At 38.9% G+C, this 26,196-nt stretch overlaps 2 protein-coding genes across 4 annotated transcripts in view; both read left to right on the top strand.

Moving 5' to 3' along the window:
• Positions 1-1,536, top strand: part of spns1 (SPNS lysolipid transporter 1, lysophospholipid) — a 40,660-nt gene extending 39,124 nt beyond the window's left edge. The window contains exon 13 of the mRNA XM_079644918.1: positions 608-1,536. Within this exon, the coding sequence (XP_079501044.1) occupies positions 608-678 (71 nt within the window). The 3' untranslated portion in view covers positions 679-1,536. The remainder of the gene's footprint in view (positions 1-607) is intronic.
• Positions 1,537-7,550: 6,014 nt separating this feature from the next.
• LOC307015941 (uncharacterized protein) lies at positions 7,551-25,020 on the top strand. 3 transcript variants are annotated; one of them, XM_079644922.1, is made up of 14 exons: positions 7,551-7,717; positions 7,837-7,879; positions 8,176-8,372; positions 17,815-17,924; positions 18,117-18,156; positions 18,275-18,303; positions 18,973-19,021; positions 19,858-19,919; positions 20,116-20,148; positions 20,829-20,877; positions 22,023-22,087; positions 22,592-22,630; positions 23,003-23,044; positions 23,692-25,020. In XM_079644922.1, exons 4-14 carry the CDS (start codon positions 17,822-17,824, stop codon positions 23,850-23,852), a joined length of 672 nt encoding a protein of 223 aa, XP_079501048.1. In that variant the 5' UTR covers positions 7,551-7,717; positions 7,837-7,879; positions 8,176-8,372; positions 17,815-17,821; the 3' UTR covers positions 23,853-25,020. The 3 variants fall into 3 exon arrangements, with proteins under 3 accessions (XP_079501048.1, XP_079501047.1, XP_079501049.1); XM_079644921.1 differs by having other exon boundaries at positions 7,795-7,879; XM_079644923.1 differs by having other exon boundaries at positions 7,552-7,717; positions 7,795-7,879; positions 18,976-19,021.
• The last annotated feature ends 1,176 nt before the right edge of the window (positions 25,021-26,196 follow it).

Genomic DNA, 26,196 nt, shown 5'->3' with positions numbered 1-26,196 from the left:
ACACTAATTCATAAAGCAAGTTAGACATTTTTGAAGTTCCGGACCTTTGCATGGGGAGATTTTCTCTAACTGGACCTCGTTGAATTTTAGTTGAATACCCCTGATCTAGAGGAAATGGAAAACCCCCAGAAGCAGAATAGAGCCTCATCAAAATATTTCATATTCTGATAGAAAGACACATACACCTCGCTAAAAACATCACTACTGGTAATACAACGTTCTCAGTTTTCTGAAGAGACAACTAAAGTAAATGTAGTGGAGTAAAAAGTTAGTAGAGAAGAAAGAAGCAGATTTTTATTATCCAAAATAGTTGATATTGTTTGTATTGATATGCTATTTTTCCTTTTCCTTTTCCTTTTTATATTGTTAATTCTCTATTCAACTTTTTAAGTATTTGTATTTCAATGATGAGCACACTGCTTCTGTAACAAAATCAATTCAATAAAGTATATCTATCTATCTAAACTTGCATTGAGTAAATGAAACTCCACCCTCTGCTTATTGTTAACCAAAGCGATATTATAAATAGAGAACATCAGTCTGATGTTGAAGATGTCTTTCAGTGGTGCAACAGAATAAACCTACCTTTGTATCTCTCTGTTCCCAGATGACGAGCCCATCGTGGTCCCGAAGAGCGGCCGCTCCACCAGAGTCCCGGTGTCCAGCGTGCTGATCTGAAGACACATTTTATTATTATATATTTAATATTTTTTAGGACCGATCGGACTATCTGCCATGCAGAATAGTTTATGGACATGTTTATATTTTAATTCTGGACTCTTTTTTTTTTTTTTTTTTTTTTTTTATAAATATAATTGACCGTGCCCGGGAACATGAAGCTGGTTGGAAGTGTTTTCAGAGCGGCGTGAGACAGAAGGACTCTCCTGGGAGAAGTTGCGCATCTGTAAACTGAAATTATTATTTTTCTTACCTTCAGCAGCTGGTCTGGGATCAGCTGGAGATCCAGAAAACACAAAGACAATACTCCTATTCTCTGTAACCCAAACACAGAATGCATTGTGCAAGCTTGGGTTATTTTGTATACAGAAGACGCTTTATTATTCTAATCATAACCAAGTGTTTGTAGTTTAATTATAACACTATCAGAACCAGAAAACCTTTATTATCCTTCTGTTTTACAATCAGCCCTGCTTTTAAATCCTGTTATATTTTAAAATGTTTCCGATGATAAAGGGAGTTTTAAGAGCTCGGACATTTTATTTTTACTTTGGTTTTCTTCGCAGCCGAGTTAAAGAAGGAAACATTTCCCCACAGTTTGTGTCCGCAGGTAGAGCACACGCTGCGGAACACTTCGTTCTATTTACATTTTAAATTCATGTTGACAAGCAAAGTTTGTTATTATTCTCAAATTATTTTAGCAAACCTTTTTGTGAAATATTAAACAGGAATTAACTTGTCACATGTCTGTGTGTTTGCACTTGATGGAAATGTTTTCTTATCATCTAGCTCAGAGTTTTTATGAAACAAGATGATCAAATATGTTTATGCGGCTGTAATTAAACATCAAAAATCAGACCTTTGAGTATTTCCTTTAAATCTGAATCTTATTTTCAAAGCAAAAGTTAGATTTTAAAACATTCATTCATTCATAAAAGAAAAAGGCAAAAATACTAATAAATTGACAAGCACCATTAAAAAGTCATTACCACTGAATGATAACAATTATTAGTACGTTTATAGATAAATACGATAATTAAATCAATTCAAATGTTAACAAGTTATAGTTAGGTAAAAATCCCTTTGAAGTTATGGTAGATAATGAGATCAATTAAATGTAAAATAAAATGATTGTTCTAGAATGTAAAACAATTACAAAAGACAAGAGGTTTAAGATCACATTCCTAAAAATGTATTTGCTAAAAGCCTACCAAGCTTCACATTACCTCTTGATAGCAAACAAAAGAAAGAAAGAAACCATTAAAGTAATAGCTCTATTAAAGTTAACGTATACATGATGACTGGTAATGCCTTAAGGAGAGGTTTAAGGGCATTACAAGAAAGTCATCTTCTTATTTGTTTTTACAGAAAAGTCAGTCAAATCAGTGATGGTTATTTATAAAAAATGTCATTGTCTAAATATGTTGTGAAAGCACCAATAGCTAACTACCTATCATCGCAACATGGATATCAAGGTACTTGAACATAAACATAGATTTTTATTAGAATCCATATCTCCCAGCCCTGTGATGGACTTATATATCTAAAGCTTTGTCTTTTGGCTTGGCTCGTCACAGCGGTCCGTTACGACCTTCCATTTTCCTGCTGAGGCTGCAAAAGAAAGGATGTCCATTTACCTTTAATCGTGATCAAGCCCCAGAGAAACCCCCCTAAACTCACAAACGACCAGAGTCAAAACCCCCCTGCAGACTACCGTGGCCAAACTCAGACAGCCAACAGAACCACACTGTCTGAAAAGAGCAGGAACTAGGGCTGAATTTAGGAGAAAACATGCAATATGTCTTCTGTTAAAAGGTCTTTTTATTGCGTTGTTGAAAAATAAGTTCACCAGACGATGACAACGTTTCTGTCTTTGATACATTTTGTCCTTTCCTTTCCAAACATTAACATTTGTTTTTGCAACCAAATCTTCCTTATGTGGGTTTTCTCCTGTTCGTTGCTCATTTTCAGGTTCAGTTCTGATAACTTTACCAAGTGACCCTAAGAACAGATGAAAAGCATTTGTTCACAATTTTGACTTAAAAAATGTTGCCTTTTAATTGTAAACTGATTTTGGGGGGAAATCCAGTCAAAGGTTGAAAAGGTATGTTTGGTATGTTTAGTTTGAAAGATTCTGTAAGTTTCTGTAAAATATCTGATAAAATGTCCAAATATAGTATTGTTTAGTATTGTTAGAAAAATCTCACTCGTCAGTGAGTTTCAAAACAGGATACATGTATTTATTATCCTTGCAGAATGGAAGTATTCATCACATACAGAGCATCAACTAGTTCCTGAACAGTGTCCTTCACATGCTGATATACAAGAGAGGGAGTTACACAGTCACAAGATGGAGTAATACCGGTTCAAAGCAGTATAACATTTAAAAAAAAAAAAAATGTAATCGTTTATTTGGCCGGGACAATGCACATTAATGAAAACTTAAAACATTAAAATGTGTCGAGCGTAACAGTGCCAGATTTAGCTTTGTGCTAATTTCCATCTGGAGTCCCTCACATAAAACATTTAAGAAAATGACTTTTCACAATCATAGCAAAAACAAAATACATGATATGCAAAAAGTGCAAAAGAACAAGAGCAGCATACACAAGTCTTTATGACATGGTAATACAATATAGCAGCAACGACATTTAAAGTGCAAGAGAAGATACAAGAGATACCCCTGTGTTAAAGTGCATTTAGCACTGATTGCACGTCTGTTTGTTGCTCAACCATTATTTGAGTTGACCTTTAAAACTATTGAGAGTGGGACAATACTGTATCTCAGATAGGAGGCTATTCCACAATGAGCTGCCTTTAACGGAGAGGACATTTTGTCCAAAAGTGTTCCGTCTGCGGTGGACTTCAGTCTTCTCTGGTTTCTGACCTAGTGCAGCGTCCAGTGTCTTTTTTGTGGATGAAATCCCCTAAGGGAGGGGGAGGGGGGGCAGTCCATGTAAACATTTATAAAAATAAAAAAAACGTATTCAATGTGGGATAGAATCAAACAGTGGAGGTATGTCTTTGCAGCATTGACAGTTAAGAAAGGTCTAATTTGTTTAAAGTTTTGCAAGTTAAATTTAACGGTATTGGATTCTTAATATGTTTCTTAAAAGTCAAGTTTGAGTCCAGTATGACTCCAAGATACTTGAAGTGGGAGACTAGTTCTAATTCTGCTCCGTTTAAAAACGCGTTGGATCCTTCGATTTTGACTGGTCGTTTACTGAACATCATGCATACTCTTTTTTTGTACATTTAACTGTAACCAAATGTTGTTCAGCCAGTGTTGAACCTTGTCCAAAGCATTTGAGAGACAGGATGAGATAATTTCAGTGTTTTCCCCCTGAATAAAGATGACCGTATCATCGGCATACATTTGCACATTCAACTCAGGACATACATTAGGCAAGTCATTAATGTACAGAGAAAACAGTAATGGTCCAAGAATGGATTCTTGTGGAACCCCTACAGGGTTCACAAGGTAGGGGGATTTGGCACCGTTGACCAAAACACACTGTTTTCTGTTCGATAAGTAAGACTCAACCCACTGTATTGAATCTGCCAAAAAATTGAAATGAGTCAGCTTTGTAAGGAGCAATTGGTGGTCAACAGTGTCAAAAGCCTTCCTGAGATCAAGGAAGACAGCACTTACATATGGGCTTATGTCCAACATAGATTGAACCTTTTCCACAAAGACACAGTTAGCTGTCTCAGTGGAGTGGTGAGCACGAAAACCAAACTGCATTGGGTGGAGTGGAGCGAAACCTTTGTCTAAATGTTTGGTGATTAGTTTTGACACCCATTTCTCAGCTATCTTAGAGACACAGGGGAAGATGCTGATTGGTCTATAATTGGACATCATTGACTTATCTCCAGATTTAAAGATCGGTGTCACCGTGGCCACCTTCCAGGATGATGGAACTTCCCTCGTGCTGTTAGATTGATTCACTGGCATGCTAATTGGTTTTATTAGACCGTCGATATGTGTTTTTATAAAGTTGGTGTCTAAATCATCTGCATCCCTAGCCTTAGAACCTCTTAACCCTAAGATTATATTTTTTTACCTCAGCCTCTGTGATTTCCTCCAGGTCAAAAACTGGATGTGTATCCACAGTCGGGCTAGGTGAGACCTCAGATGGCGGGAAGAGCTTTGTAATGTCCTGAGCACTATTTATAAAATACTTATTTAGAGAGTTGGCCGACACTGCAGGGTCTTTTATGTTACAATGTTTAAATTAGCTAAAACCCACGTCAGAAATTATCATGCTTGTCATGAAGCTCCGCGCAAGTTCAACCAGGAAGACCGTCTTTATATCCGTCATTCACATATATCCTTCTTACTACGATCACCCCTCTAATCAGCGATTGGGGGTGTTCACTCAATCGCTTTTGTCTCTATTCCCACAAGCCAATCATAGAACATCGTCAAACCTTTAAATCTGCTCTCTCCCCTCCTGACAGCTGTCATTGCAGGTGACTCAGCGAAGCCCTCCACCACCCCTTCCACCTTCCTTTTCTCCGAACCAGGGTTCACATCAAGCTTAAACCACTCCTCTTCAGACCGACCTCCATCAATCCCTTCATGCCTCCACCACCACCAATGTCGCACAACGGGGAAACACCATTACTGTTTGCTTCTGGCAATAAATCCCGTACCAAAGCCATCCAGAATTTCAACTTCACCATTGACAGCCACACTCTATCCCGCCCCCTCACATCCGCAACCTCAGAGCCATCTTCGACAGTCAGCTCAAATTCAATCACCACATCAATCACATCACCAGGACCTACTTTTTCCACCTCAAAAACATTGCACGTCTCCGCCCATCACTCTCCTCCTCTGCTGCTGAAACCCTGATTCATGCATTCATCACATCACGACTCGACTACTGCAATAGCATCCTCTATGGCATACCATCCAACCTCCTCAATAAACTCCAACATATCCGGAACTCTGCTGCCCGCCTCCTCACCCACACCCGCTCCCGAGACCACATCACTCCCATCCTCCAGAACCTCCACTGTCTCCCCGTCCGTCAAATAGTCGACTTCAAAGTCCTCCTCATTACTTACAAAGCCCTCAACAACCAGGCCCCCCCCCCCTACCTCATAGACCTGCTGCACCACCACACCCCTTCCCGCGGCCTCCGCTCATCAGAAGCCAACCTCCTATCCATCCCCACTGGCATCAAGCACCGGACCTGGGGGGACAGAGCCTTCTCCGTCGCTGCCCCCTCCCTCTGGAACTCACTCCCACAACCCATCAGAGACTGCACCGACCTCACCACCTTCAAAAAACTCACAAAAACTCACCTCTTCAATCTGGCTTTTCATGTGTGATTGTTTTTGTATTGCTTGATTTTATAAATGTTTTCACTATCTCTGTAAAGCGACTTTGAGCACCTGTAAAAGCGCTAACAAAATAGATCTATTATTCATTATTATTAAATATATATTATTACAATAAAACATGTCTCTCCTATAGGCTGAATCATGTTAATCGTTGTCACATAGCTATCACATGCCTAAAACAGTGTGTCCTGCTTCTCTTCTTGGTAATCATACATCCTGTCATGTACACTGTTATACACTTGGGCCTTCGTTATCATGTGCACATCCTTGAAAGAGTACTTTTAGTATTTTCCCAACAAGTATAGTTGAGCTCATAGGACTTGACATAATAATCGGCAGCTTCTTGAGTTCTTAAAGGGGTAATAACATCATTGGGGTCATCAGGTGGGCCCCCTCCTTCCTCAGTGTTTTGTTGATAGGCCCACGACACCTCCAGAGGGCCCCGTCCACTTTACCCCTCCTGCTGGTCACTTTGCAGCCCAGATGGAATCCCTCCGTTTCAACCAGTTGATACTTCGGTCCGCGGCTTCTCCCTGTGACCCCACAGGCCATCAGGTCTGCCCTCGGACACCCCTACTTTTAAGAACCCTGGTGGTTGATCTGGCTACAAACTCTGCCGCCGACCTCCACAGGGAGTGCCTGTGTTCTCCATCCCCGCTGTACTGCCTCGGTTGCTATATCCCAGTACGTCAAACATTTCAGTTTGTACGTTTCATCGACTGCAGCCTCCCATGGTTCAGTTAATTCAACAATGTACAAGGACGTTTGTACGTTTTACCACATGATCAAATCTGGCCAGAGATTGGTTGTGATGATCTCTGGTGGGAAGGTGGGAAGGTGAGCTTCTGACCGAGGTCTCCCTGCTAAACATTTTTAAATATACACAAGTTAAATATGAATAGTGACAGGCAGAGGATGAGGGAATGGATGTCTGAATGACGGGATGTAAGGATTGAGGGATGAATGGATGTAGGGGTGTATCGTTGAAGGATGGAGGGATGAAAGAGATTGGCTGAGTATGAGGTAGAAGGAGAAGCGTATGGGTAGAAGGGAGAGGGAGGTCGGATTGAGTGAATGGAGACAGGCGATGGCCGGATATAAATAGAGATGGCCGAGATTAGAGACGGGGTTGAGGCGTGGCCTTGCTCCTGAAGGTTCACAAATTAACTTAATTTATTGTCGAAAACTACCTGAATGGCACACAAACTTCCCAAAATCAACACAGTCTTACCAGAACCATGTTTACCTTCACAGCCAACTAAAAAGATGATTGATAGGGGTAATAACTGCCCGAATCTGGCAACTTCACTCGTGTGTTTTCCCGCCTTTCTTGTAGCAGGTGTCCCCCTTATCCCCCCTCGTCCCTGGGTGGTTGTCTCTGCGTCTTTCTCCTCTATAATGGATGAGATAGAGGAGACGAAGAGGAGCGCCTCGGCTTCCTCCCCTCGGTGTGGTTTCCTGTTTGTAGGTGGAGGATGTGGAGACGGTTGCAGCAGCGTTCACACAGCGCTGCAGCCTCTAACATCACGACTACATCTCCTTATTGGCTCGAGGTGTTAGTGTGTGAAACTGCTTCTTCTTTTTTCTTTCTTTCTCCAGTTTCCAGTTGCAGGTTTTGCAGTTTGATCAGCCCACACGCCTCCTGCAGCAGAGCGGGCCACTTTTATGTCAGTGAGTCACCTGGGTGGTGAGTCAACTTTAGCAGAAGTTTGTCACATTTAGTCTGAAATCTTGAGCTGGAATTTGACTTTTTTTATCTTTCAGAATGCTCCATCTCTTTGACCTGCATTAATGCTTCTCGAATAGGAAACTCGTCGAAGCATCTGAGGATCCGTGGCGGGAGCTGAAGGTGAATACAACCCTTACTCAGAATCACATTGAGTTAATCGCAGAAACAAAGAAAAGTAAAACAAGAGAACAAGAAATATGACTAACAGAGAGAGATGGTACCATCATACAATTATAAAAGTCATTAATAAAGTAAAATCGTTTTTAACGTAAAGTTGTAATACATGAGCTTGTACCATATCATCCTTTATTTGGCAACCAAAACCTGAGCTCAAATTTGGTGATTTTGAAATGTTTAGTTAATGTTTCAGTGGCAGATGCTCACTCTCTTTGACTTGCATTGATGCTTTGGAATAGGAAACTTGAAGAAGCCATCTGAGGGTCCGTGGCGGGAGCTGCAGCGAGGTGATTGGGTGCAGCACAGCGAGGGAGGAGGAGGTGCAACGAGAAGAAGTGTTCAGAAATGGAGGACGCTGGGTCGCAGTAGCTGCCTCATGCGGACCACTCTCTGCCAGGAGACACACCGAAGCTTCACCCGTCCTCCGTGTCTACAGGTGAGTCCTCTCATTTTCACATCCTCACCTTTAAATAAGGGACTTCTACATCATGGAGGAAGCTTCATTTGTTCCCAGCATGCACCTGGAGGAGGTGAAACATGGAGGCCTGGTGAAGGCATTTACTAAATTACTGTATTCGAGTACAATTTGAGTGACTTGTACTTCAATTTCATTTTATGCTATTTTATCATTCCACTCCTATATTTATCAGACAGCTTTAGTTACTTATCAAAATTCCGTAATTTTATATATAGCCTATGCATTTTGAGCACTTTTATTTTGGAAATGTAATTATATTTTGATGCCATTATGTGTGTACTTATACTTAAGTAATATACTGAATGCAAGACTTTTACTTATTTTTACAATTTAGTACTTTTACTTAAGTGAAAACTCTGAGGACTTTAATCCTCTCTCTCAGGCAAAGACATTTGAAAACAAAACAATTATTCAATTTAATTTAATTTGACAAAGGCAAAAAAAGTGTATCAAATAAATGATAAAAGACGTAAAATAAATCTTAATCAAACATGACTTAGGTTAAATGGTAGAACATCTTTGCTTTATCGTCCTTCAAGTAATATATTGATACACAACTAGCTAGCTGAAATGTAAAAGATTATACGTACAGGAAACAACTCAGGATCTTCTACAGTATGTGTCAGGTGTGAAATTAAGGGCTTGGGTTTAAACACAGACACATTTCCACTAAAAGCAGGCTCCTTGTTTCACTTCAGGACAAAAGTAAAACATATATTCCTGTGATAAAGCACAGAGACACCAAGGATCGATTATAAATCTCCTGGTGAAGAAAGCAATACAAATGTGTCAAAACAATACACGTGTTTAGTTGACACACAAAGTATTTTGTAGGACAAAAATAAGACTGTGAAGACAACATGTTGGCTCTGTGAAGAGTTTATGGCCATTTCTTAACGATTTTGGACGTTTCATGGACTAAACTGTTAGCGATACATAAACATTTTTTATCAGAAAATAATGAATGACTAAGGTTTGAAAAATGTTATTGTTAACTGCTGTATTTCAGTTTTAAAATGAACAAAATGACACGAATACAGGATTTAACAAGAGTTACCTAGAATACCTCTACAGTATGTATGATTAAAAGTCCTGCATTTCAAATCTACTGTATTACCAGAAGCAATAATAATATGTTTCAATTCAATATTTAAAAATGTACAATAAAACACATTAAAAGGCACAACAATCATACATAGAAAATGAAAAACAAGATCCAATAACATAATAAATAATAAAAAACGTATTATAACCACAGTATTGTTAGGTATTCTCAGTACAGTACGTTTCAACATTTCGATATACTTACATACTTTTACTACAATAATATTTATAATTCAGGGAGTTTACCAAAACAGAATATTATCACAGTGTGCAATTAGTAACTTTACTGTTACAGAGTATTATTACAGTAAGGTAACTATAGTACTTTTACCTTATCACAGTACAGTCTGGTACTAGTACCAGTACTTTTGACTGGAACGGAGTATTTTCACAGCGTGTTATTATTACTTTAATTGTAAGGAAGTATTTTCACATTGAGGTAACTAGTACTTTTACCTTACCACAGTATTTCTACACTGTGGCATTTAGTGCTTTAACTGTATCAGAGTATTTAAACAATATGATATTAGTACTTTTTACTGTAATAAAATATTTTCACAGTGTAGAATTAGTAACTATGCAGTATTCACTGTGAGGTAACTAGTACTTTTACCTTGCCACAGTATTTCTACAGTGTTGTATTAGTATGTTTTCTGTAACACAGTATTTTCAGTGTGGTATAAGTCAGTTGACTGTAACAATGTATTTCTACAGTGTGGTATCAGTACTATCACAGTGTTTCTGTGGAGGTTCCGTGTCAGTGAACAGTGTTCTGGTTCTCAGAGAACAGATATATTTCTGTGAGCTGCTTTTCCTTCCTGTGTGACGCAGCTCTGTGATTATCATCGGGTACTTCCTGTGAGGTTCAGCAAAGTAAAAACCACCAGTCACTCAAAAGAAATAGAGCAGGTGGTTTCACCTTAAATACTTGCTTACACCTGTTAAAATATACTTTTTTATTCAGTTTAAATCAATGGACGGGACTAAAGCTCCTTACACACCAAGCCGATTTTCGCCGTGCCGACACCTTCCACCGCCGATTCGACATGAATCGGGAGGCCGTTGGCCAAAGAAATTACTCTGATTGGCTGTTCAGCTTAGCGAATCAGTGCATGAGAAGCGAAACGGAAGTGTGGGACCCAAACAAACTATTAAGAAGGCAAATCTAAGATTTCATTTAACTTCAGCTCTCGACACAGAAAGCCCCATGAGCTTCTCGTTGTAGAGTGAAAATGGAACGCACACGCTATTTGTTGTTTGTTTACAGTATATCACGCATTCTGTTCTTCTTCTCTCGGTATATCACGCAGTCTGTCTTCCGGTTGTTGCCTCTTTTGAATGACGAATACACACTACCGCCTACTGGTTATTCCCACTCACGCATGCACAGTTTGTATGTGCTACTTGGCCGTCGGCTGAAGTCTTTGCGGTGTGTTCCAGTGCGACTGTTGGTCGAGACGCGAGGCGACACAACAGTCGGGTCCGTCTGTGTCAGTTCTTTGGTGTCAGCTTGGTGTGTCCTGGAGCAGGGGTTCCCAAAGTGGGGGTCGTGAAATGATTACAAAATAAAAATTGAAAATTAAAATATATGTTTTTTTTCTTTTATCAACTGTTTTAAAATTATTATTAATAATAACGTGTGCATAGACATTTTTCAGGGGCGGACTAGCCGTCTGTATAATTTCCCCGCAACGAGGCTCCCCCTTTGACAATCCACTAGCGCACTGTTTCTCAAAGTTTTTCATACCAAGGACCACTTAACCAATAAAAAAACACTCACGGACCACCCAACTCCATAAATATCCAAAAACAATAGGCCTGCTTACCACTCAAACAGTACATAACAGCCTAATAATGACAGCTTAACCTTTTTGACTCGTTCACACAATAAATCAACAATACAAATACAACTACAGATTATATAAGCATTTAGTTCAAATGCGATTTTAAATGCTCTCAGGTTTTACACCTCTTATGAAATGTAGACTACATTTAGTTTATGTTTATGTCCGAGCCAACAGACTCACAGATCGTTGGCTACTGAGAGATATGCAAAATGCACCGCATAGTACGACACAAACCTCCGCTGTGGATTTTGAAAACAAAATACAGTAAAACTATGTTTGCAGGCCCAAGTTAAACTCTCTGAGGCCTGCATGGTCTGCCTACAAAACAAAAATGTAAAAAAGTGTATGCAGCCCTCAACAGCCTCTGATCATCAACAGACTTCATGCAATGTTTCATCGGATGCATATATGATATAACAATCTCTACCTTTCTAGAGCAGATTACAAATCGCCTGAAAATGGTTGGTGTTGTGCTGGGCTATATCATGCAATCGAAAGTGAAACCTAAGCTCGCTCCATTGCGGAGATATTCCCGCAAGAGTGCGGAACATTTTAATGAATTCACTAGCACCCCCCCCCACCCCCCCCCCCCCCCCCCCCCCCCCCCCCCCCTCCGTTGACAGGTGTTCGCCAGTCTCTGGCACTGTGATTTTGGAGGTCGCGGGCTGAAAAGTTTAGGAACCCCTGTCCAAGCCCGCCTTAACCTGCCATCAGGCCCTGGGGCTGATGGCAGGTTTTGTAGGCCCCCTATTTAAACAACAAATCAAAGTAATTTGTGATCGCTCTTCTCCACTCTGCTCTACGCACGCCTGGTCCTCTCCTCCAGATGAGTGACGTATCAGGCCTCCCTCATGTATTTGTCCGGTTGCCGTTGGCTCCCCTCCACGTAGCAAGTCCTCGTCGTCCTCTCCATCTCCTCCAACAGATAATGTCCTTCCTGTCTGTTTTTCCTCTTCCGCTACTCCATCGCTATCAGAACCAGACGGCCTACTTGGCTCCGAGGCCCCGCGGCCGGCACCGCTGCCGCTCGGTACAAAACTCATCTGTCCTTCCTCCTCACCCTGGCCTACAGGTTTAAAATAACCTGTAAGCTTCGGCATTTTTTGTAATAGCTGCTTGTCTCGAAACTCCTTTTCCCTCAACAATTTCCTTTTCCCGAGCGCCACTCTCAAACACTTTCTTCTCCGACATTGTCTGCTAAACAACCTTCATCTGTCACTCAATCACTCGCAATTTGAATAAGTCACATTTGAAACATATTCTCATTCTGATTGGCTGTTAAGTGGTGCCCACTGACTGTTTCGGAGTCATCATTTTTGAGAAAAATCTCTGGAATCCATCGATCTGATTGATTAGCGGAGCAAATTATCAAAATACTACGGAGGGAAGATATTTTCGTTTGGATTACTGGTCTGGGGGAAGCTCACGAGTGTGTGTGTGTATACGTGTGTGTGTGTGTTTGTGTAATTTTGCATTTTGTGTTTATTGTGTTTGTTTCCCGGGGAAACCACTCACGAGAAACACCGGCTGTTGTTATGCCTGCTGTGACGTTAAGTTACTCCGTTCTCCGCTTGTAATTATGCCGTTACAAGCTTCAAAGTTGTATTTATCATCTGAATTTGCAGAAACAAGTTTAATATTCTGAAAGCCAAGACTTTGTTTATTTTAAACCAGATGAAAACAAACTGTAACGGACCCTGCCGTGTTATCTATGATTACTATACACCTTACATTCATAATTTTAACGGAGGGAGGGGAACAGCAGAGTGGCGAGGGAGAGCTGTCTTCTTCCCTTTACAAGCTTCAAAAGTGTATTTATCGTGTGATTTTGGAAATAAAAGTGTAATATTCTGAAAGCCAAGACTTTGTTCATTTAAAATAAAAATAAAACATCCAAAATAAATATTTTTTTTTACATTTTATTTTATTGGCTCATGATAGGCCCCCGATCTCCGTAGGCCCCTGGGCTTCAGCCCAGGTCAGCCCGTGCATTAAGGCGGCCCTGCCCCTGTCCTAGAGGCTTAAGACGTGAGGCGAGGAGGGAAGGAGTCAAGGAGAGGAATCAGTCAAGGAGAGGAATCGAGGATATGCAAACTAGCAATTGAGAAAGGCCTATTCAGAGATAAATACAGGGCAGAAAAACTCTGTGATCGTGTGTTAGTAGATTACGTTGGCCCTGAAGGTCAAAACCCAATCACGTTTTAAAACCAGATTTTTGAATTTTTTTGTGAAATGTGAAAAAATATTATCATCTTTATTATAACATCAGTCATGACCTTTCAATCAGGTTAAGAGCAAATCTTAATACTCTTTCAGGACATGATGTAATACCAGTGGCGAGCCGTGACTTTTATACTTAGGCCCTCTGACCCCCACCCCTTCCCTCGAGTTATTACGTCACAGCGTATACTTCAGCGGAATACCAAAACAACGGCCCGGGGTGCAAAACGCATCAATACCACACAAAACAACACCTGTAAATAACCCTATTTGTGTTCTTTGAAATTGAAAAGGATATTGCATTGTGTTTGTTACTTTCGTTACAGTTTTATGTCTTAAGTGTAATTTGGCATGCTTTTATTTTGAAGGCGAGTTAACGCTGCTGACAGGAAGTTGTTGTTGCTATGGAAACAAGAAAGGTTTCACAGCGGGCGGAACTTGTCATAAAGTCCGCGATAATAACACCCTCCCATTTAGAGGGAAGATATGATTGGTCAATTGTACTGTCATTTGACGTTCAGTTACTATAGCTGGGCCCTCTGTGAATTCATAGCTGGACCGCCTGGACGTCCAACAGTATGGAGTCAGATTTGGGTCAATATTCTAGCGCGCAAAACAAGCTACTCACAAGCGGAAAATGTGCTTTTACACGCGCATTAAATGACCCTTGTGCGCAGATTAAACCCCCACGAGCAGAGACAGCCATCTTGCTCGCTCGCGGGAGTGTCAGCCTCACGAGCTCGCAGAGTCTGTATGCGCGCGCAAAAAGTTTCTGACACTTTGGGGCGGAGCCACTGGACTTTGATTGACAGCTGCCAGGAAACCTGAAGTTGCCAGATTTGATAAATGCCTGAACTACCAAGAGCCGAGGAGTGACAGCAGCAATATCAATTGGACGAGATTGAATGGTAAAGATGTCCATAAAAAACCATTATATTCGTAAAGTGTACAGCTAATATATATATATATATACTATATATATATATATTAATTAATTTTATATAAAACAATATATTTTTGAGTGGGCTGTATCTGTCGAAAACTGCTAGCTTCTGTCCGCTGTATGCACCTCTTACGAAATGAACTATAAATGAACTATAGTATTACTATACTGTAAGAGTTGTAAAGTGTCCTATAGTAAGTTTGTAGAGTTCTGTAGTATTTTTCACCTGCTATCGTATTACTATAGTTTTTTCTGCCATTGTATTAGCTATAGTATCCTTATAATATTTCAATAGTAACACTATGTATCTAGATCTTTGTAGTATTCCTATTTTATTTTAAATAGTATAACTATAGTATAATATATAGTGTTTCATAGTTGTTTTTTAAACACACTATAGACCACTCCTAGTAATATCATGATATTGTCATAGCGATATTATTACTATAGTGTTTATAAAAGTACTACTATAGTTTTTTTTTTGGTGTTTCCGTATTAAGACTATATTATTTTAAATAGTAGCCTACTACTATAGTATAATAAATAGGGTTTCTGTAGTTGTTTTTTGAACACACTATAGAACACTCCTATAGTAATAGTATGATATTGTCATAATTAATGCATATTATTACTATAGTGTTTGTAAAAGTATTACACTCCTATAATTAATGTGTAATTTTTTTTATATCAAATTAATTGATATATATATATATATATATATATATATATATTAGCTTTACACTTTACGAATATAATGTTTTTTTATGGACAACTTTACCATTCAATCTTGTCAAACTGATATTGCTGATGTCACTCCTCGGCTCTTGGTAGTTCAAGCATTTATCAAACCTGGCAACTCTGGGCTTCCTGGCAGCTGTCAATCAAAGTCCAGTGGCTCCGCCCCAAAGTGTAAGAAACTTTTCACTCGCGCGCGCAGACAGGCTCCGCGAGCGAGTGAGGCTGACACCCGCGAGCGAGCAAGAGGGCTGTCTGCGCGCGAGGGTCATTTCATGCGCGTGTAAAAGCCGTAAAAGAACATTTTCCGCTCGTGAGTAGCTTGTTTTGCGCACTAGAATATTGACCCAAATCTGACTCCATACAACAGCTCCTCTCTGGTTATGGCTAGAAAGGATCCGTCTAGTGTAAATATGACGTCACGTTCTCGTTGTAACTCTCGTTGGAGCGGCTCGGAAAAAACATCTACAGCAGTGACATGATGCAACATACACATTCATGCAGCAGGATAATAGTAAAACACTGAAAGGGAACATTTTATTGCACCAGGAGCTATCTTGGGACTTTTACTGTGACAACGTTGACTTGGCTGTGAATAAAAAATAAACCGCAGTGTTGGTGATCTACAGTGTTGTCATTCTTCTTTGAACAGCAAGACCACTAACACCCTATTTCAACAATCACACTCCCTGTCATTGACATAATTAATAGATAGTTTAGCTTCTCACGATCATTTGATGTGGCCCACTGATGTTAACGATCGTAACTGAAAGGCTGCCGGCCAAACGTAAACATTCAGCCACGTGACTTGCAAACTCTCGCGAGAGTTTTACACTAGACGGATCCTTTCTAGCCATAACCCTCCTCTCTTCACTGACGGTACGTCTACACTACAGGCATCAAAAAATGCTTTCAACGCTTCGCCCATTCACTTGAATGGGGTGACGTAGAAGATTTTTAATCTTCGCCGAACTGCATTGTGGGGAGCATGGCTTTGCAAGCATCACGAGCATCTATCGGCATCAAAAGTTGAACAACGGCCCGTCTACACTACAGGCATGAAAAAATCTTGAAGCTGGGCGTGTCTGAAGCTTGGCGATTTTTTGCGAGCAACCAATCACATGAATCTCCCGCCCCCGACATACAAAGCAATAGCAATGTTAAAACGAAGTAAACTGGATATAAACTCTCCAAACAGGCGAAAAAACTATCAGTTTCACCCACTGTCTCTGCCACCTCCCTCCATGCCTGGTTCCTCCGGTTTGTATCCCGGTAAATAGTTCCGGTCGTAAAGAACCGGGTGATTTGCTACCGTAATATCTCGTTTGGAATATGAGGAAATGAACTGCGGTCTGGCTCTCCCAGCTTGCACGCGGTTTGATTGGCTGCGCTTGCACTGGCGGGATTTGCATACACGGGATTTCATTGGCTGATGCCAAGCATCGAGCCTCAAAAGTTGAACATTGTTCAACTTTTGATGCCGATAGATGCTCGTGATGCTTGCAAAGCCATGCCATGCTCCCCACAATGCAGTTCGGCGAAGATTAAAAATCTTCTACGTCACCCCATTCAAGTGAATGGGCGAAGCGTTGAAAGCATTTTTTGATGCCTGTAGTGTAGACGTACCGTTACTCGCAGAGACGAGCTTCTTTCATTTAACCTTTCACATTCCAACAGAAACTGAATAGGCAGATTCGAAGGATTTATTTATTTGGAAATGTTATTTTAAATACAATTAAATCAAGTTATTTTGGTAAAACTAATGAAAAATATAACTAAAAAAAAAAAGAAAAATATTTTTTAATGTTTTTAAATATTATTTTGTAGAATATCTTAGGCCCTCACAGAGGGCCTGGAGGGCCCTGACGGCTCGCCACTGTGTAATATACTATAGACTGGTATACAGATGACGCCATTTTGTAGGCCGACCCGCATGTTAGCTCACAAGGATCCCTTTACATAAAGCCAATGGCATTTTTTCATTGGATTTCTGTATATTGCAGAAGATAAGCTCTGTGGCAAACAACCGTTTATGACTTAACAGGTTTTGTTCAGCAGGATAATCTCCACATATTTATACCACTTTGTGATCATTGAAGCGTAAATGCAACCGGCAGAAGTAAAGCGCTAATGTTGCGTTACAACCACCGTCGCACGGCTGCACATCACCACGCTAAGCTAAAAGCGGCTAATATTTGTTGTGATGACGTTAAGTCGTTTATTTAGCTAATTCTTAGCAACCACCATTTTTATAGAAGCTTCGGACATTCATGTGTGTGATAACTACTGACATATTTTATGGTGTAGAACAAAAGGTGAAAATCTCTTCAGCATGTGTTTACCACAGAACTTATTTCCGGCATCTAACCACAAAAACGTTAAAAAAAACGTTGACTCTGAGACGTGGGAACAAGAAGTGCTAAGTCTCTCCTGGTTTTAGACTAATCACTGCACCGCTCCATTGAATGCTACTTTTGAAAGGTTTGATCACCAGTCTGGCCGAAAGTAGTGAAATAATTTAATATTTAAATGTTTCTCACGTTGTCTCCAGATGAAACATGGCCGTCTCCTGGTTTGTCTGGGTTCTGTCGGCAGCCGTCCTTGTCTCCGTGGTGCTGCTGGCGCTGGTGTGTCTGCACTGCAGGAACAGAGGGCCTCTGGGTGGGCGGCCGTCTCTACTCACACAGCACACACACGTGGTTCATCGTGACCTCAATATTACATCCAGTGGTCTTAAACCAGTTTCATGTTTTCACACATCTCATGGTCACTGCCACACTGCTTTATAGCTTCTGACAGGTGCTTTTATTTCAACCATTGAAATAATAATGTATTTCTGTTTCCTCCCATCAGTCTCCATCAGGCAAGCGAATGTTTCAGAGGAATACATGCCGTAAGCCTTTACTTCTACAACACATAGCTAAAAGATCATATTTTTAAAGTACAATAATTCAGATTTAATCTCAGTGTTTTATGAAATAATTACTGATTTTCTTTCTTCTTTTAATCAGATCCACTGAATTCAGAGTCATCCATCCCTGTAAGTCTGAAACACCTGAAAAGGTGTAAAGAAGTTTATTGCACAAAGTCTGTGGCAATTCTGAGGGGTCGCTCCACAAAAAGCCACGAAAAAGCTGCAACCCTAAATGCGGCTAATGTTTGGCGTGATGATGTTTTGTGCTCTCATTAATAACTTGATAGCAACCGCCCTTTTTATGACACATATAAGCTTCAGACATTCACCCACTGGTGGATACCTCACTAGGTATTTACTGATATATTTTATGTCATGGAACAAAACGTGATCTCGAGACGAGGGAGCAAGGAAGTGTTAAAATGCTAAGTCATTTAAGGTTTTGAGACTCATTCCTTTACCACTCTATTGAAGTAGTGATTACATTTATATACAAATGGACATTGATAGTGAAGTTTTCCCTTAGGTGTGCTCTTTAATGCATTCAATTATTGTTACGGCAAGCTAACAAAATATATACCTGCTCTTGTGTAAGAGGCTGTGGCTCAGTGGATTAATGCGCTGATCTTCAAATCAGGGGAGCACTGGTTCAATCCCCACAGCAGTCAGCATGTGGTTGTGTCCCTGGGCAAGACACTTCACCCTAAATTGCCCACAGAATGTAATGTATGTAAGTCGACATGTAATGATGATGATGATGATGATGATGATGGTGACTTCCTTTGTGTTGAGTTGCAGCCCAGCAGAATTCTGATGTGAACTCCATCCACTTGCTGTCCCCTTTGTGAGTCACTCCTTCAAAACTAAACACACCTGCTGCCGTTCATATGGAATCATGTTTTATAAGCTAATATTCTACATCAATGATATTAATTCATGCTGTGAACTATATACAGCCTATGCAGTGGTGTAAAGTAACTCAGTAAATTAACTCAAGTAGTGTACTTAAGTACTTTGAGATACTTGTATTTTACTTGAGTATTTCTATTTGATGTTCCTTTGTATTTCTACCCCACTACAGCTCAGAGGTAAATGGTGTACTGTTACTCCACTACATGTATTTAATACCTTTAGTTACTTCACAGATGTGGATGAATGATGTGAAATATAATCAAGTGTTAAATCAGACTTTAGTTCCACCTGGAGTAAATCCACAAGCTACCCTGCAGTATACAAAGTCATTCAAACTAGCTGCACCTTTACCAGCTTTGAGAACACTTTCATGATCAATCATTATAAAACATATCATATATATTATTCTGAAATGGACCAATCTGCACAATGACTACTTTTACTGTCGCTACTTTAACTATATTTTGATGATAATACTTTTTTACTTTTACTTGAGTAACATTTTGAATGCAGGACTTTTACTTGTAACAGAGTATTTATACTCTCTGGTACTTCTACTTTTACTCAAGTATAAGACCTGAGTACCAAATAAAAATAGAAATGTAATTTCTCAATATTTAATCAATTGCGCAAATTTACATTCAAAACAGTTACATCTTCACTACTTGTGAAAGCTCTAAAAAATATAAAATGTTCAAAGACCCTGCTTATGGTTGACAGTATTCATGTTTTAATTCAATTATATTTGATTTTTATTTTCCCGCTCAGCCTCCCCTTATCTGACCCTGGAACGCAGCGCAGACAGAGATCCTACACCCCAACGGAAACTGGTGACATTCTGCTGTTTGATTTCATTTAAGATGTGTTTGACTGTTTACAGCAGCTTTGTTTGTTTTTTAACTTTAATTACTCTTGATTAATCAGTCATGTTAGTCGGAATTGCCAGTCAGTCACTTAAGTTAATTTGTTGCCGATCATACTTTATTCAGAAAAACAAAACAAAATCTTTTTTTTTCTGTTTTACAGAAAGTAATCCAAGTTATGAGAATCCAACAGACGGTAAGATTGGAACTGCAGTAACGTCATTTTCTTCCGTATTTAAGTATCAATCAGCTTTACCTTTCAGATTGCAATTGTTTATCCGCTTCCTGTCCAGTGTAAAGATTTAAAAGATGGCTCAATTAAATATTTGATCAAAGGTGATATATTTATAATTTGCTTCTTTATAAATTCCCTTTGTATTAATCCAACTATGTATTTTCTTTCGCATTTCACTGCTTTTGGTATACATAATTAAAATGCAAAACATATTCATTATTAAATAAATTCATGAAATAAAGGAATACAAAACAACATTTAAATAAATAAATACAGGGGGAAATAAAGTAAAAAAATGTAATACACAGGTAAATAAATCAAACTAAAACAAATGATCAACTTATGTCACATTTTATCAATCAACTATTGCCTTTATCTAAATATAAGTATACATTTATTTAATTAATTTTTTCCTCCTTCCTGTCAAGTAAAAATAAATCTGATTTACTTTGATGTGTTGAGTAGATTCTCCTCTTGGATCAGCTGGAAAACGCTTTCTTCTCTGAAACTCATGAAACGTTGTGATCTTTTTAGAGGAACACTGTTCTGTATGATGATCAAATAGAAGGTGATGCATCGCTGTATATTAAACAAGCCAACAGAATAAAATCTTCTCATTTGAATCGGCCTGTGTTCCGCAGGTCCGGACTACATCAACACTGAGAGCGATGCAGAAGATCCCGGATACATGTAGGCATGGGCGTAATTTCCACTGGGGACAGGGGGGACATGTCCCCCCCACTTTTCAAAATCTCGTTTGTGTCCCCCCCACTGTTCAAATGTGTTTGTTTTTTTTACGCAAGTGGTCATCGTCACGGAGGAGCGTCTGTTTGTGTGTGTGGCAGGAGCGCAGTTTGTGTGAGAGAGAGAGAGAGACAGAGAGAGAGAGACAGACAGACAGAGAGAGAGAGACAGAGAGAGTTCGAGGGGTTGTTGTTAGTATCTGGTGCTAGCTCGGAGCTAACGGAGATTAGAAGCTTTTTCAACAATAAGGAGAGGGAGAGTCCTCTCCTGTCGGACTGAGAGGCTGAGATAACATCAGCTCAGGAAGGTAAAGGACTCTCTGAGTGATTGTAAACTTTAGTTATCTCAGTGGGTCTAAAACGGTTTGGTCTAAACAAATATTTCCATCTATTTAATATAGTTGTTCAAAATAAGTTAAAAAATAATTCCAATGTCAGTAACAAATTAAAAACACAGTTTGAAAGGGAAGTGATTAGTAAAATATGAATAAATAAAAAGAAAGAATGCAGACTAGGTCAGATAAAGATAGGAGAGAGGAGTATATCAATGATGTGTTATTGGTTGTGAGAATATTCTAATGGCTTTTGGAGTATTGAATTATATACAGTTCTGTTTCATATGAGTGTTGAGAGTGGTATCCATAAATCTCTTAATTTGTGCACCAGATTGATGCTTTAACTTCAATTTAAAGAAACAAATCTTACCGGGGGTGCATACCCCCGGACCCCCCTATAGGATGTGAGGTAATCACAAATAAAACAGGTTCATGGATAGATACGTTTGAACACTCATTATATACACTACACATTTTTCTTGGATTAGTTAACACCATAGTCCCTAATATATATTTGTAGAAAGGCAGGAAATGGAATTAAATAGAGAACAATGTTTCATTGCGGAGGACCCCCTGTTTTGTGTCCCCCCCACTTCTCAAACCAAAGTTACACCCTTGCATGTAGGAGAAACATCTGGAGCTAAGATTTATTTAAAGCTGAAACAGTAAATCAGAACTGACTGTTTGTTCTCCTCCTCCTCCTCCTCCTCCTCCTCCTCCTCCTCCTCCTCCTCCTCCTCCTCCTCCTCCTCCGCAGAATCGTGTTGCCTGAAGGTGAAACCCCTGTGACCAATCAGAGTCGAGCCTCCACGCCTAGTTCAGGTACAGTTTGGAAACCGGAAACACAAACTCAGACTAAGTTTCACCCAGCATCCAGTTTATAAAGTCTCCTTGGCAAAAAGTGACTTCACTTCCTTTTTCATTCAATGACACGTTTTAATGAAATTATGATTTGGGATTTATGTTATTTGAAAAACACATTTGAAGACTTTATCAAAAGGCTTTTTTAATATTCCTGGTTTAGTTTGAAGTTTTTACTTTTATTCTGAGTATGTTATTTAAACATTGTTGTGTATTTTATTGTTCCCTTTTTGTTTGGCTTGTAATATGAGAACATTGGATTGCCCAGCCTCTAGATAATGGAAAAAATAAAAGAACATGAGAACAAGAAAGAAACAAGGACAAACTAAGAATTGGAGCGAGAGAACAGTGACACATGATATGATATCATCATTATATAATGAGACATCATGGTGGATCAGTAGATTTGAGGATACATGTTCATTATACAGGTCACATGTGAAGTGATGAGCTGTTTGTTTCCAGATGTTCTACATGACTATGAAAATGTCCCAACAAAGAAGGGTGAGTGTTTTAAGAGGGCGTCTGTCCACTTTTTGTAATTCCTTGTGTTTTAAGTGTCTAGTTTCCTATAAGAGCCAACAACTTCATTTTTTTTAAAATAATCTGTTTTTAGTCTGTATTTTCCTCTTAACATCTTTCCCTTGTATTTTCTCGTATTCATTTAATCGTTTGTTTATTTAACATTTTGATGTTCTAAATCATCTTATTCCATTAACAAGAAGACAGTTCAAATGGATATTCTCTGAGATTAAAGTGGGACATTTAAGATAAAAAACTCTAAATATTTATTTATAATAATGTTTATTTTATAATATTTCTAATTAGCCTGACAAACACACATTTAGATTTGTTGAAACTGTGTTTTCTCCTCAGAGGAAAAAGACTATCTGAACGTGGAGCTGCTGCAGTATCAGAGTGAGTTCTCAGATCACGTGGGTTTCTTCTTTGCTGTTCTTTCTTCCTCTGTGGTGTTCAACACAGGAAGTTGTGAGCTCTGTGGCTCAGTGCGACACATGGCCAAGACCCAGAGATGTGAGGCGACACAACGGTCAGGGGTCCGTCTGTGTCAGTTCTTTGGTGTCAGCTTGGTGTGTCCGGGCCTTAAGTCGCTTTGGATAAAAGCGGCTATCAAGTACCATGTAATGTAATGTCTCCCATGACGACAGTGCCTGATGTAAACATAGAGCTCAGAATCCACTTTCTCAGTGTCACACCTTTACATTTACATTATTAACCAAATTCAAAGCAAAAGAAGCAAATCAGGAACCAGCTAATGGCTTACAAGAAAACTGGCTGATATGAATTTAGTTTTCTATCTAATCTTAGTATGTTTTGTGTACAAATATGAATCCGTTAAGAACTTAGCTGTCAGATAAATGTAGTGGTGTAGAAGTGTGAAGTTGCATTCAAAGAAAAATACTCAAGTAAAGTACAAATACCTTAAATGTGTTCTTTCTGATGACGACCTCGACACATAAAATGTCAAATGTAATGCACAGAATATGATGAAATACACTGAGGGATGAACTCCATCTTCTATGATCTGTCATGTTTCTCAACAGGATCAACACCAGATCTGTCAGTTCGGAGTGACAGCACCACGGATGGAGACGATAACGACAATGTTGGTAAAGAAGATGATGATGGAGACGATGACGAAACTGATAGTGACGATGATGAAGGAAACTACGTCAACGTGCATGAAGTGACACTGACTGATTAAATGATTATAGTGAGCCTCATCTACACTTTGTTCCTCCTCCTTGAAGTCATGATGGCTTTTTTAGGTTGGATTTCAAACTGAGGAAAGAAACTGAAAAGGAGGATATTGCTAACGCACCAAACCAGAAGTTTGGCCAGCAGCAGAACGCTGCATCTGAACTGCATTAGTAGAATTTTAAAAGCCATAATAAATCCAAAATCTTACAGACAGAAAGCTGATTTCCACTTTTGGACATAGAGTGTATATTGGTCACCTTTTGATCAAAACAAAACTAGACAATTAAAGACGTTGCTTTGTGAGAAGATGATGGGAATTGTCATCATGTTATAGAATACATATATCAATCTAGGGCACAAACTCAAAAGTTAGCTTGTTTTGCAACTTATGAAATGATCTCATCTCTGCTTACTACAGACAACGATGTACAAGTATGTCATTGTATCTCAATTCTGACATAAAACAAAGGGAGTCCACAGGGTTCAGTAATCGGACCACTTTTTTTCCTTATGTATACTCTGAAAATATGCAACTTGGAAATGATTATACTTTTAATTATTGATTAACCTGATGATATCTTTTAGGTAACTCAATGAATGCTTCGCTCCATAAAATGTCTGAAAGTAATGAAAAAAGTCCATCTCAGTTTTTAAAACTAGGGCAGTCTTTAAATGCCTTGTTTTGTCCGTTAAGAATGTTTAGATATTCACTTTAATGTGCTATAAAATAGAGAGAATCAGCATATCCATGTATATGATGGTTAAAACGGCTTTTAAAAACATTTTTGAAATACAAACATATTTTGTATACATTTGATAGCCTACATAGATGTTGTTATTTTGAAGGAACCAGAGAAGTGTTAATCAGGCTATGATAGACAGACTATTATTAGGTATTTAAGACAGATTAAGGTTACACGTTTTGAACTGACGCTATTACAATGATTTCATAAGAACCTTGAATTTCTGAAAGTAAGTGTTTTGTAGTTTTGAACATTATGAACGTTTTTGTTGATGCATATCTGCTTTACTTTGATCTTACTGACAAGTCCTGAGAATGTCCTTATTCACATTTTGTTTTAATTATGTATTTATGTGTCTTACCTTTTTCTGTAATACATTTGTGTTAACTCGTTTTTTTGTATTCAATTAAACCTTCATCAAACCTTAAATTCTAAAAGATTGTATTCTTTAGTTGTAAAACCTTTCTTTTAACAAAAATAACTTCTCTTTCTGTATTTTGACATGCTGTGACATTTAACTCTAAGTTACAGAATACATATAAAAGTCATATAGTTTAATGTAAACAAATTATAGTAAAGTATGCTAAATATGTATATTGTGTAACAAACCATAGTATAGTGTGTACAAATTCACGGTTGTGTTAAATAAAAATACTATAACATGTAAAAATGTAGACATGAATGTTAAAAAAATGCTAAGTATATTACTGTATGGGGGAAAAAGGCTCATATGTATGTCAAAACTAGTCACAGTAGTATGTTGAAAGAAATTAATAGTAAAGTATGTCTGAATATTTGGAAAAATTCTAATTTATCAATGTTAAAATATGATGTATTGTATGTCGAAAATGATATAATTGTATAGTATGTCAAGATATTGTGAATAAAGTCATAGTATAGTATGATGAAAAATATCAGGAAAAAACACAGAATGTCAACATTTTGAGAGTAAACAAAATAGTATTTTTTTAATCAAAATGTACCATGTCTTTTTTTCTGTCATTTTCGACAAACTATAAGGGGTCTCACCTTTTTTTTACGATGAGGGCTACTTTAAAAAAATAAAACAAGTCGTGAGCTACTTTTACTCCTTTTTTAGTTTTTTGCAGTGTATATTTAGCACATTTTAACATTATTATATGCTGACCCGTGCCTCGCAGCAGGGAGCGCATGAAGCAGACCCTTCACGCGTCTTATCAGTTCTTATGCAACTCGCAAATATCTCTCTTCTCTCTTTTCTATCCCTCTCTTCTCTCATGTCTCTCTGTCTCTCTCAATGTTGGTGCGCAAATGCGCTTTTTTCAAATGATACGGTGCTCCTTTTTTGGCGGTGGGTGCGCATGCGCACCTGCGCACCAGTTATGTGCAGCCCTGCCTATAGACAAGTTTACGCGCCAAAACACGGGTAGCGCCATAACCCTACACAAATGCACTTCATTTCCGCCGGAAGTCTTTTGCACAGCGTCTGTCGGTGTAAACCGGTGTAAACAGTCAGACGGGCACTGGTGTAAACACAGCGATTTCGATGCTAACAGTGATGCTAGCTTGGGAACACGATTCTACTTCTTTGACTGGAGATGGCGTTACTCTCCCCCACCCGAATTC

This window comes from Notothenia rossii, assembly GCF_949606895.1.
Source record: "Notothenia rossii genome assembly, chromosome: 8".
Lineage (NCBI taxonomy): Eukaryota > Metazoa > Chordata > Actinopteri > Perciformes > Nototheniidae > Notothenia > Notothenia rossii.
The sequence above is the reverse complement of the archived record's forward strand: the minus strand, read 5'-3'. Positions and strand labels throughout refer to the sequence as shown.